Source organism: Periplaneta americana, chromosome 11 (genome assembly GCF_040183065.1).
Source record: "Periplaneta americana isolate PAMFEO1 chromosome 11, P.americana_PAMFEO1_priV1, whole genome shotgun sequence".
NCBI lineage: Eukaryota > Metazoa > Arthropoda > Insecta > Blattodea > Blattidae > Periplaneta > Periplaneta americana.
Window position 1 is genome coordinate 176,554,927 of NC_091127.1, and position 13,021 is coordinate 176,567,947.

Consider the following 13,021-nt stretch of genomic DNA (forward strand, 5'->3'; position numbering starts at 1 on the left):
CATGATTATTACGCCACAGACAAGTAGGATTATCAGAAATGTGAAATCGGTGTAGGTACAATTGAGTGACAATGTGACCTGTTCTGGCTCTTGTTAAAAATGTCTGAACATGTCTGGGCAAGTTTTTGTACATTTCCAGGTCATTTGGTTTCTTTTGTACAGACTGTAAAATTTTTCCTTTGTCAGAAGAGAGCCAATTGTTGATCCATAGGTTTGTAAAATGAGACTTTACTGAAGCAAAAGCATTGGATAGAGATATCACTTGAAGAGGTCTTGGTTGCAAATATGTTGCCTGTTTTGCAATATTATCGACTTTCTCGTTTCCAGGTATACCAAAATGACTAGGTATCCATTGAAATGTTATTTCCTTTTGGAGTTCTTTTAGTTTACTTAGTTGTTTCTGAATTGGAATAATTCTATGTACATATAGGTAATTTTAACAATCAGAAATAATGGGGACGATAGAGCATAATATAAAGGATAAGACACGACCTGAAACCTGAAACTATGACGGATATAAAGTTTACACTTCAAATATGATAAACGTATTATCATCACCACTGCCACCAGTATTGTGTCACTGCTGTCATCGCCCCCCCCCCACTATCATTGTCAATTTCACTACCATTACTACAATCACCTTTAACATCACCACTATCACCAGTACTTATCATATCTTCTTTGCCGCCACCACCACCACCACCACCACCACCACCAATTTGAATTATTTTGACTTCATGTTGCGTATGTTGTGAGGATTCTGGGCAAACCAGTCTTTCCATGGGTCCGCTATTAATTATAATTATAATTAGGGACACCATAAAACGGTGAATAAAATACACCAAAGTCGGTAAATAAAATTAATGTAATTCATGTGAAAAAAAAACCTTAAATAATTGATTAAATGGCGATCTTACTCGTGTTAATTGTGTAAGCATGTGCGGCTTACAGCTGTTTCGGTGCTTCTTCACACCATCCTCAGAGCCTACTAGATCTCAGCGTCATCTCGAACTTCGCTGCCTGTTGTGTGGGTGCGTTTAATTGTTGAAAAGTATTGAAATGTGGTGTCAAATAGTGTGTGTGTTCTGAAATTGATCTGTGTGTTGAGAATTTGATCAGGGTGTGTTTTAGTGTGTCTGTATATGGAGTTATTGTTATGGAGTAGTGTACGAAAGATTCAACATGGAAAAACCCTTATTTTTAAGTATGTAAATCGTGAAAAAAGTGTGTATTTAAACATATAAATCGTGAAGAAAAAGTTTGAATTTAAACATCCTGAAAATCACTATTGATAATTGCATAGAACTTCAGTAATTTGGTTTTATCTTCAGCACGACACTGCTCCATTCAAACTTAGGTCAGAGAAAATTTCCCCTGGCAGGATACTCCAGTCTTGACCAATATCAATAAGGCCAGTTTCACTCTAGATGGAGAAAAGTGTCATCAGGTCTATGTTCATTTGCACACTATGCCAGGCTGCTTAGCTGCCGAATTATCAAAATACATTAATCATTAGTCTTATCTGCGTACTCTTGCTGAAAATGTGGTTAATATCTTTTACACATTTCTTCTTATTGTGTTAGTGTGTAACGAATCTAAGCATTTCACGTGCACAATAAACAGATTTTCATTTTTCACAGCTGAGCAGCCATGTTTTTCACAAAATAAAACATGAAAAACGAACCCATTAATTTCGTACTTATTTTGAATGTTTCATTGTCGAAAATAAAATAATGAAATTTCGTGACTGGTAATGAATGTACGAATCAGTGATGTTCGTAAAAAAATCGCGTTTAGCATAAAACATTGCCAATTTGGAAAAAAAAAGAGGAAAAAAAACTCGCGATCGTGAAACATGTCTACAGAACGAAACTCATTCATATCTATAAAAAAATGTTTAACTCTGACTTAATTAGCACAAATTTGTAAAAAAAAAAAATCATTCGCGAAAATCAGGTGTCCCCAATTAAAATTCGTCTTTTTCTGTAGCAGAAAGAGGATCTGGAACATTCGTCACACATTAGTGACTGGTCATCACCCTTACTCATCACACATTAGTGACTGGTCATCACCCTTACTCATCACACATTAGTGACTGGTCATCACCCTTACTCGTCACATATTAGTGACTGGTCATCACCCTTACTCATCACACATTAGTGACTGGTCATCACCCTTACTCGTCACATATTAGTGACTGGTCATCACCCTTACTCATCACACATTAACTGACTGGTCATCACCCTTACTCGTCACATATTAGTGACTGGTCATCACCCTTACTCATCACACATTAACTGACTGGTCATCACCCTTACTCGTCACATATTAGTGACTGGTCATCACCCTTACTCGTCACATATTAGTGACTGGTCATCACCCTCACTCATCACACATTAACTGACTGGTCATCACCCTTACTCGTCACATATTAGTGACTGGTCATCACCCTTACTCATCACACATTAACTGACTGGTCATCACCCTTACTCGTCACATATTAGTGACTGGCACCCTTACTCGTCACATATTAGTGACTGGTCATCACCCTTACTCATCACACATTAAGTGACTGGTCATCACCTTTACTCGTCACACATTAATGACTGGTCATCACATATTAATGACAATTCACAATAAAAAATACTAATCATACACACAGAAAAGAGAAAACCTATCGAACCCTCCAAGGAAAGAAAGCATCAAAATCTACATGTATTAATTTTAAATAATATTTAAAGTCTTTGTAACTTACAGATATGAAGCTTTCAAGAGGCTTCCCATACATTTCTTCAAAGGCTTTCTTGATATCACCCAAGTCAATTTCTGAACGTGACACTATAATCCGAATTAGTGTCTTGTCTTTGGTACCCATACCTGCCATGCTGTCATGGAGACGCTCCGCAAAGAATCCAACTTTGCTCTTCACACATTTAACTGCAGAAAAGAACAAATGTTCAATAATAATTAATAATGTATTGCTTTATGATTAAAATTTTGTAATATTTTAGGTATAAAAACTGAGTACCGGTAATATGATATTTATGAGTAAAAAGTAAAGTTGAATATGTAAATACTGTAAATCACTCATCATACATGAAGTCAAACAAGCATGATTGTTAGCAAGTAATTACGTGCTTGTCCTTCTTTCTTTATCAGTTCTGCATTGTATTTGATTTTTTGCCAGAATTAAACCTGTGGCCGGGAGGAAAAAGGTCTTAAGTAAAAATTTTATACTTTTCAGGAACGCAGTAGGAAGATTGAAATTTGTGTCAATTATAGAGTTCTTTTAATTAAGAGGTTTTTCCTGAATATTATTTGTTTATGTTTCTTCTAAAATAGATAATGTTGCTCATTTAACAATTTTCTTGATTATTTCCAAAAATAGCTGCACTTAAGCCCTTTCAAGACTAGAACCCAAACTGAATAGAAGGGACTATGTAAACATAAGATCTTTTTCATGTCAAAATAAATGAGAAATGTAAATTATTAGGAATGCAAAATGGGTCTGAAATAATTATAGGACTGTTTACCCTGGTGCTTAAAGTTTTAAAAGGAAAGGGCATCAGTATGTGATAAAATGGCTAAAATACAAGTTAGACCTTTTTAATACGGAAGCATGGAAAGTAAACATGTGATGTTTGTAAGGAATAAAGTATTAAATATTCTTAAGTCCTTTATTCTGTGTGTGCTCGATTCAAAAAGTACTTAGGACATTTGGTAACGCTCTATAAATTCAGTCAGGAGTCTTATTTGACTTTAATCGTTTTACCAGATTGTAGAGAATTGTTTCTGCTTTCAGAATATATAAAAATCTCATTTTCACAAAAAATTGACTTAAGACCTTTTCCTGAAAACTGTCACTGATATTTATTTGTAGTATGCAAACCCAGTAAAATTTCATTTTTGTACAAATAAACAAATCGTAAATATGGAATATAATCCTTGTGTTAAGAAAGGATAGATTCGAATGGAAATTGAAATACACTCCTCTTTTAAAAATGGTTGCTACAATCCATTTTCCACAGTATTAATATTAGTTGGTGCGTACACATACAACTCCTTACTTTCTCTTGCTTATGTTACTGTAGCAAACATTTTACCTTTTATTAGAGTCATACACCGAGTCAGTAAATTGCAAGTTACCGATAGCAAGTAGTCCTTTCTCGATGCTTCCTGAAAACTCCTTTTTAATTGCTACTTCAATGTCATGACCGCTCTGTTGCTCATATTCCAGAAATGTCTGTCGAAGTTGCTGGTAGCTGCGTGTAACCAGCACGGCATTGAAGGAAGATTCATCTGTGCCCCATTGCTTTTCTCCTGAAATCCAATTTGTATCAAATAAAAACTTCAGGGATTGCTAAAACGAAGAATATGTAGGTCTACATAAAGAGAAAAGAAATCCCTTTGTCACGAATTAAAATAAATTTGTGTATTTACATAAACGAGAAGAATTTACAGCAAGTTAAGAGTTACATGATAATTAATAACAATTATTGGTCTACATAACTGACTCCATATGAAACAGTCAAGTAGGCCTACTCGTCATTAGAAAGAAATATAATTTGATTTAACTCTTGAATTTTATGTCATGATCTCTATATTCATAAACTGGTCTTATATATGTTATAATAGTATATATTATATAAATTAGTAGATTGAGCTGAAATTTTAACATACTTGAAAACCTCATTTCGTGAAATAAAACCTATTTGAACAAACTAACATATGCGTGCTCTTGTTAACACCACAGTCTACTATATACAGTCACGAAGCTTGAGTTTTGAGGGTGCTAGAAACAATAGACTGTGACGGTACTATTTTGCATTGCCTGTAATGAGGCAATATTAGCGATCCTAGTGGTGAGCAACTACCTAATGTTTGCATATTAACTACGTATTGAGCTTCGCAACTGTATATACTAGACTGTGTTAACACCTTGAGAAAGTAAAGTAAATTACTTCTATTTCTGCTATAGTGTGACAAAATACATAGATTACCAGATTGGGGATCTGGAACCATGTTGAATGATATATTTATTGCTCAAAAGCGTATTGTCAGATGCATAGCGGGCGTTGACAGTAGGATCTCTTGTAGGGAACATTTTTTGCAATATAATATTCTTACTTTTTATGGTTTATATATTTTTAATGTTTTACAACTAATTTATAAAAATCTGTCTGATTTTCACCAAAATTGTGACTTCCATACCTACAATACTCGTAACAAAAATAGTTTAACTATTCCAGCACACCATCTTACAAACACTAGTAGAACCTATATGGTCTTTGGTATCAAAATCTACAATAGTTTGCCTGATGACATCAGATATACAAAAAATGTTCTCAAATTTAGGAATTATATTAAAACGAAATTAATAAAAGTATGTCCCTACAATCTTGAGGATGCACGCATGGGCCCTCGAAATGAATAATGTTTTTTATATTTGACTTATTGACCAGCCTCATGATCTAGTGGTCAGAGCTTCTGGCTATAGTTCATGAGGTCCCGGGTTCGATTCCTGGTTAGAGCACAGGAATTTTTCCTTAAAGGGGATTATTCCTGTGTTCGTCCATGGTCTGGAATTTAGGTTAAGTTTAGATTTAAGACCTCTCCTGGCACCACATAATCATAATCATCCTATCACATCATCGGGGTAATGTAACTCCGCCTTCCAGGCGCCCCAACCTCAGAAGTGGGTTACAACTAAGCCACAGCCAGGAGAGAAGACCAGAAATGTCGAAAAGACAACCTGGTGGCATTGGATTAAAATATTTGACTTATTTTAAATTAAATTGTAATTGTATAAATTTGACCATGTCTATGCATATATTATGCCTTCGACAATAAAGTTCTATCATTCTATCTATCATACCAAATAATACAGTAATACGTAATGGACCCAATTGTGTCGATAATTGTTACCGTACTTTAGTACCAATATGACATCATATAAAATTCATTCATGTATGAAGTCACTTTCATCCCAGGAAGCTTAAAGAAAGTTTATCAAAGAATCGAGATCTCGCAGTATATGTGTTCACTTGTGTATACCGTAGTAAAGCATTATGAGGAAGAAAGTAGCACATCAATAATAGCTTTCGGGGAGGAAGCATGTTATGCCAAAACATGTCAAGCATTTTTTTTTGCGATATGACCTTGTAACAATAATGTGGGTCAGTGGACACAAGCTGTTCTGAACGCAGCTTTATTAATGCTTAATGTGCTAAACTGGTGAGAGTGGAGCGATGTTTTGCGAGCTGACTCCGTATATTCGCAATGGAATTACCCGACATTCGTCTTACAGTTGGATAAAATCATGGGGAAAATCCAATCAGATAATCAGCCGAAACATCATTCTAACCAGCGCCCATGTGCAGGTCCTACAAAATATTTAACTCCAAAAGCAATAAAGAATTGAAATCTGCATGAAGGATTTACTTTCCACTAACCTGCATTTATTAATGCTTGTGCATCAGCTCTAGCAGCTGAAGGGTCCACTGTTTGAGTCTCATCTCTGTTAGCCTGTAAAAAGAATCACGACGTCTTAGATCATAAATATGTTTTCGGAATATATATGGTAAGACTTTCCTGTGTTAAATTTCAACGTACCTCATTTACATATTTCGACCTATTTATGGGTCATCTTCAGAACTGGTCGTTGTTGGTCTTGGCGCCACTTGTTCTGTTTCCTGTGAGGGTGTGTTCCTGTGGTATAGTGTAGAGTCAAAGAGTGTGTGTGTTTTGAAGTTGAGTTGTGTGTTGAGAATTTCGTTGGGGTATGTTTTTGTGTGTCTATATATTTCATATTGTTCTAGTGTGTTTAGTTTCTGGCTTTTTGGTTGGATGTGTAGCATTTCCATGTCTGTGTTGATGTCTCTGTGGGTGTGGTTAGCATTTGTGATGTGTTCTGCATATGTGGAGGTGTTTTGTAATTTTGTTATGGCTGTGATGTGTTCTTTGTAACGTGTTTAAAACGATCTGCCTGTCTGTCCTATGTAGAAGTTGTTGCAGGTGTTACACCCACAGAGACATCAACACAGACATGGAAATACTCCACATCCAACCAAAAAGCCAGAAACTAAACACACTAGAACAATATGAAATATACAGACACACGAAAACACACCCCAACGAAATTATCAACACACAACTCAACTTCAAAACACATACACTCTTTGACTCTACACTATACCACAGGAACACACCCCCACAGGAAACAGAACAATTGGCGCCAAGACCAACAACGACCAGTTCTGAAGATGACCCATAAATAGGTCGAAACATGTAAACGAGGTACGTTGAAATTTAACACAGGAAAGTCTTACCATACATATTCCGAAGTGATACAGTGTTAAAAGTTGTGTAATCAAGATGCAGAATATGTTGTTGAAGGCATGAGACTATGTTGTTCGGATTTTATATATTGTTCAATTACATAATATGCCCTTTACACCATCTGAAGACTTAGAGTTTTTGTATCCACATGGAGGTTATAACTCAAAGTCACCAATTTCTGACTTTCGCCCTTTTTACCACGCACCATTAGATATATAACGTTCTATATTAATGCTACATACATATTTTAGTAGTTTATATAGGTACAGATCATCCTATCACATCATCGGGGTAATGTAACTCCGCCTTCCAGGCACCCCAACATCAGAAGTGGGTTACAACTAAGCCACAGCCAGGAGAGAAGACCAGAAATGTCGAAAAGACAACCTGGTGGCATTGGATAAAAAAATATATTTATATATATTTATATATATATATATATATATATATATATATATATATATATATAGGTACAGAACCAGGAACAAATTTGGGCCACATGAATTTTTTCAAGTTCCAGTTATAACATACTGCTCACCCTCAGTAAGCACTGAGTTGGCTGTTTCTATATGACTACTCCTATATGATATGATTTATTGTCATCCAACCGTTTGAGCCTGTTGGCCGTTCACATTCCTGTATTCGGACCAGTACTCCCGTTCTTACATTATTTATAAATTTAGTGACCGATTCATGCACTTTTCTTCTTTATTCAACACTGTGTCTTTACATGAGCACTCATTTCTCCTCTATTTCGTACTTTAATCATCTGTCACTATCTATCATCCTAGTCTATCTTATTCTAATTCCCCCTACCCCTAAGATACTTCTATATCTTAACTGAAGTTCAAAGTTTAATAGGTATTCTCTAGTCAAAATGTTTTCATTTTGTTTATGTGTATGTAAAATTTTATCATCGTCTTACGTTAATTGAAGACACATATGTTATAATTATCTCTGTGGCCGGGAGGAAAAAGGTCTTAAGTAAAAATTTTATACTTTTCAGGAAAGCAGTAGAAAGATTGAAATTGGTGTCAATTATAAAGTTTTTTTTTTAATTAAGAGGTTTTTCCTGGATATTATTTGTTTATATTTCTTCTAAAATAGGTAATGTTGTTCATTTAACAATTTTCTTGATTATTTCCAAAAATAGCCGCACTTAAGCCCTTTTAACATTAGAAGCCAAACTGAGTAGAAGAGACTATTTAAACATAAGACCTTTTTCATGTCTACATAAATACTAATCAAAATAAGGATATCAAAAGCCTTTCGCACAACATCTACCGAAGCTCTGTGTATGCTGTCAGGAATAACTCCCATTACCATAAAAACTGAGGAGGCACTTAAGTTATATAACATAATGAAAGGAAGAGAAAACCAAACATACACCATAGACCGAGAAGTGGAAATCAGAAACTGGCCTCACCCAGCAGACGCTGTCAAGATTAACGAGGGATCAGAAGATAAGGACTACACCCTTCAAATATTCACGGATGGGAGTAAGAGTGAGTATGGAGTTGGAGCAGGTATCGCCATCTTCGTTGGAAATGAACTCACCAACCAATTAAAATTCAAGCTAAATTACAGATGTTCCAACAATCAAGCCGAGCAGGTAGCAATCATTAAAGCACTGGAAGCAATAGAAACAATTGACATCAGGGACAACAGACCACGTACAGCAGCAATTCTCACAGACAGCAGAATAACAATAGACTCCTTAAAGAACAATCACAACCACAAATATCTTATAGGAAGAAAGTCTTAATTTTGGAGAAAGTAAACTGGACGATAGAATTCTTATGGATCAAGGCCCACGTCGGAACATACGGTAATGAACTTGCGGATCGACTAGTGAAGGCAGCGGCACAAAACAAGGATGCAGCATTATGTTATGATAAAATTCCAAAAAGTATAATTCTAAGTGAAATAGAAGAAGAAGGAACACTAAAATGGCAAAAATAATGGGACGACACCACAAAGGCAGCAACAACAAAATCCTACTTTCCTAATGTAAAAGAGAGGCTTAAGATGGAATTAAATATTACAGCCATCTTCACGTCAATGGTGACAGGACACAGGATGACTAGAGCCTACCTCCATCGCTTCAAGTTACTGGAGAGTGCAACATGTCCGTGTAATAGTGGAAGTCAGACTATAGATCACTTGCTGTATGATTGCACAATATTAAGAAAACAAAGGGAAATTCTAAGAAACAGCATGTCGAAGACAGCAAGTTGGCCACCTAACAAATATCAGCTTATAAAATTTCATCTTCAACCATTCATTACCTTCATCAATTCAATAGATTTTGAACAATTGTAGGAATGCATTTATTGCTAGGTTACACATATTTATCATTCAACTTTTAAAAAATTACCAATTTGTTCCTTGCAATACATTCCAATCATGTATATATACTTCCTTTTCTTTTTATTTAGGTTAAGCCATATATATGTATTTGTATTAATTCTCTATCTTCCTTAGGTAAAATCAATGTATCCAAATGTATATTTATCGTAGGAAACGGAAAATCTAAAACATGTAGTATTACTCTGTAATGGAGCATGTTGTTAAAAAAAAAAAAAAAAAAGAAAAAAAAAAGTCTACATAAATGAGAAATAAATTATTAGGAACGCAAAATGGGTCTTAAACAATTATAGGACTGTTTACCCTGGTGCCTAAAGTTTTAAAAGGAAAGGGCATCAGTATGTGATAAAATGGCTAAAATACAAGTTAGACCTTTTTAATAGGGAAGCATGGAAAGTAAACATGTGATGGTTTGTAAGGAATAAAGTATTAAATATACTTAAGTCCTTTATTCTGTGTGTGCTGGATTCAAAAAGTACTTAGGACATTTGGTAACGCTCAATAAATCCAGTCAGAAGTCTTATTTCACTTTAGCCGTTTTACCAGATTGTTGTTGTTGTTGTGTTCTAATGCCAGGCGTTTGACAATAAAGTCATTTGACCTCTTGCACTCCAATATTTTTCAAAGATATTATCATGGTCAGCCACTGAAGCACAGATTTTGAGGTGTTCCGAATCCATTTCTTGGTTTGAGTTGCACAATGGGCAGTTAGGGACTGATATATTCCAATTCTATGCAGGTGTTTGGCCAAACAATCATGGCCTGTTGCCAATCTAAATGCAGCTACAGACGATTTTCGTGGTAAATCGGGAATTAACTGTGGATTATGATGCAGAGAGTTCCATTTTTTCCTTTGAGATTGTGTTATCAAATTTTGTTTGTTGAAGTCTAAGTATGTAGATTTAATAAATCTTTTCAGAGATCAATACGTAGATTTAGTAACAGGTCTGTAAGTAGCAGTGCTGCCCTTCTTTGCTAAAGCATCCTTTACCAGATTGTAGAGAATTGTTTCCACTTTCAGAATATATAAAAATCTCATTTTCACAAAAAATTGACTTAAGACCTTTTTCCTCCCGGGCACAGATCTTATTTCTGAAGAAAGGTTATTCCTTATTCTTGTTTATAAGAGAGTTATGTTTACTGAATTATTGAAATTTACTTAATTAGTTCTATCGATTTTTAAATTCATACTACATCAGTTAGCACATTCAAATTAATCATAATTTCTGACATAATCTTTATTTTACAACATAAATGTGAAATTTATATTTATATATTTTTTTTGTTCAATATTCCACTGATCACACCATTGTGAGGTGGCATAGTGAGACAGGAAATTTTATATAAATTACATTCATTTGCAAATGAGGCAATGTTCTGAAAGGTCTTTTCAAATTATAAAGCATAATTAGCGATTGCAATAAAAAAAAAACTTCAAAAGCAAAAACAAAAATAATATGGTACTGGTAGCTTTTAAAAGAAGTCGGTGTGAGTGTGAGAAGGGAATTCTTAGATACTGGAAAGTATAATTCCGAAGGAAAATTGAGTATCAAAGACAAAAGGATAATTTCTTGGCTTTCAGTGAATTTGTCTCCAATCATTTGGGCTTTAATATATTTAAACTGAAGAATAGAGTGAATAAAATGAAATGAACACAGAATTAAAAAAAAATCACCTACCATGCACAAAGAAACCAACAGTCTCTTGAAATGTCCAGAAGTATCACCTTTCAAGTCACTTTCTAGGGTTTTGCCATACACTGAAATAAAAGAGTTTCAAATAATGAAGTTAAGCTTACTATTTTATAATACATCACTGTTTAACTCAATACTAAATCACTGTCTTCACTCTTTTATTTTGTTGTCTCTCTGGAAAATAGCAGTACAGTATTATTATAATTATTATGATTAGGATGTAGCAATAGGATTTAAAACTACAAATTTATATATTGAACTATTATAATTTATGTTTATTATTAACTGAATGGATTATTTATTGAAAGCAGGACAACGAAGCAAAATGATATTCTAAGGGGAAGGGGGAAAGAGACGGAGTTCCTTGGTCCACTGGAATAGTATCTATCTCTCATGAGTCTGTCATGAGACTTCCAGGCACAACAGTGACAGTACGATTTTGCCTACTACTCGATTTAATTTTATGCTTGATAGTGAATTAAAAATCACAGAACAATGGTAGAGGAAATGGAAATCCCCGACAAAACATATTCTGACATCATTAATTTTGCCCATCATTAATAATTTCTTCTGGATTCGTCACAATTTGGATTCAGGTCTCTGGCGTGCAAAGTGATTGCTCTAACTGGCAGTGTGCTGGTTCTATGTCCTTGTTACAAGAAACTCTACAAACATACAAAGTGTTCGCTTACATAATGTAGGTCGACCAGGTGGCGCGCAACACGCGGAAAACCAACTTGCACATGCTCGGCAGTCCAGTTCTGTCTCTCTGTAGGAGTGATTGTGTCGATGTTAGATTGCGTGCTATTCTTCTGATTGTGTTGGCGAAGTCTTTAGATTAGCTTGTTCACATGGCAACACAGAAATTTACATGAGAGCAAAGGATTTTCATGATAGAGACTTAACCTGAAAAAGAGTGATTGCGGAAAGGTAAAAAGGCGATTTGCATGAACATTTCCTAATGTTATTGTTCCACATAGCAACAGCAGCAAAAGACTACTCCTAACTCTAAATGTAAACACTTCACTAACACGATCAGAAGAATAACACGCAATCTAACGTCAACACAACCACACCTACAGAGCGACTGAACTGGACTGCCAAGCATGCGGGAGATGGTTTGCTGCATGTTGCATGGCTTACATTATGCAAGTGAATGCTCTGTATAAAAATTTATCGAGAAAATTCAACTTCATATTATAAACAGGGCGAGTTACAGGTATACAACAATTAAATCCTAATGTATCAAATAATATTTTTTTCGCGTTACCTAATGTTTTATCGTGGAAACCAGTATGTTACAAAAAACAAAATTATTTTATGCTGCTGCTGATGATGATCTGAATAATGTATAGGACCACGAGCCATTGTAAGCAGGTAACTAATTAAAAGTTGCTTACTGTTTTCATAGAAGGAAGAAATTGTACGAATGCCGTAGTTGCTGAGAGTACAAAGTATTTCAATAATAGCTTCTTCATCTGTTCCTACCCCACCGACGGCATCGTGCAGTTCTTTGGCATAAAACTGTGGCAGCGGTGTCATGAGTGCTATGATCACATCTTCAAACTTTCCTCCAAGTTCACTTTTAAGTTCCTTCACCAAATCCTGTAAGAACCAGAGGT

At 35.1% G+C, this 13,021-nt stretch overlaps 1 protein-coding gene across 2 annotated transcripts in view; it reads right to left on the bottom strand.

Annotated features, from left to right (window-relative positions):
• LOC138709636 (annexin B9-like) overlaps positions 1–13,021 on the bottom strand; it is a 38,212-nt gene that overhangs the window by 11,014 nt on the left and 14,177 nt on the right. For both annotated transcript variants that reach the window (XM_069840546.1, XM_069840545.1), the window contains exons 4-8: positions 12,800–13,004; positions 11,385–11,464; positions 6,453–6,525; positions 4,147–4,320; positions 2,756–2,937 (exon numbers count right to left, since the gene is read on the bottom strand). In XM_069840546.1, coding sequence (XP_069696647.1) covers positions 2,756–2,937; positions 4,147–4,320; positions 6,453–6,525; positions 11,385–11,464; positions 12,800–13,004 — 714 coding nt within the window. The remainder of the gene's footprint in view (positions 1–2,755; positions 2,938–4,146; positions 4,321–6,452; positions 6,526–11,384; positions 11,465–12,799; positions 13,005–13,021) is intronic.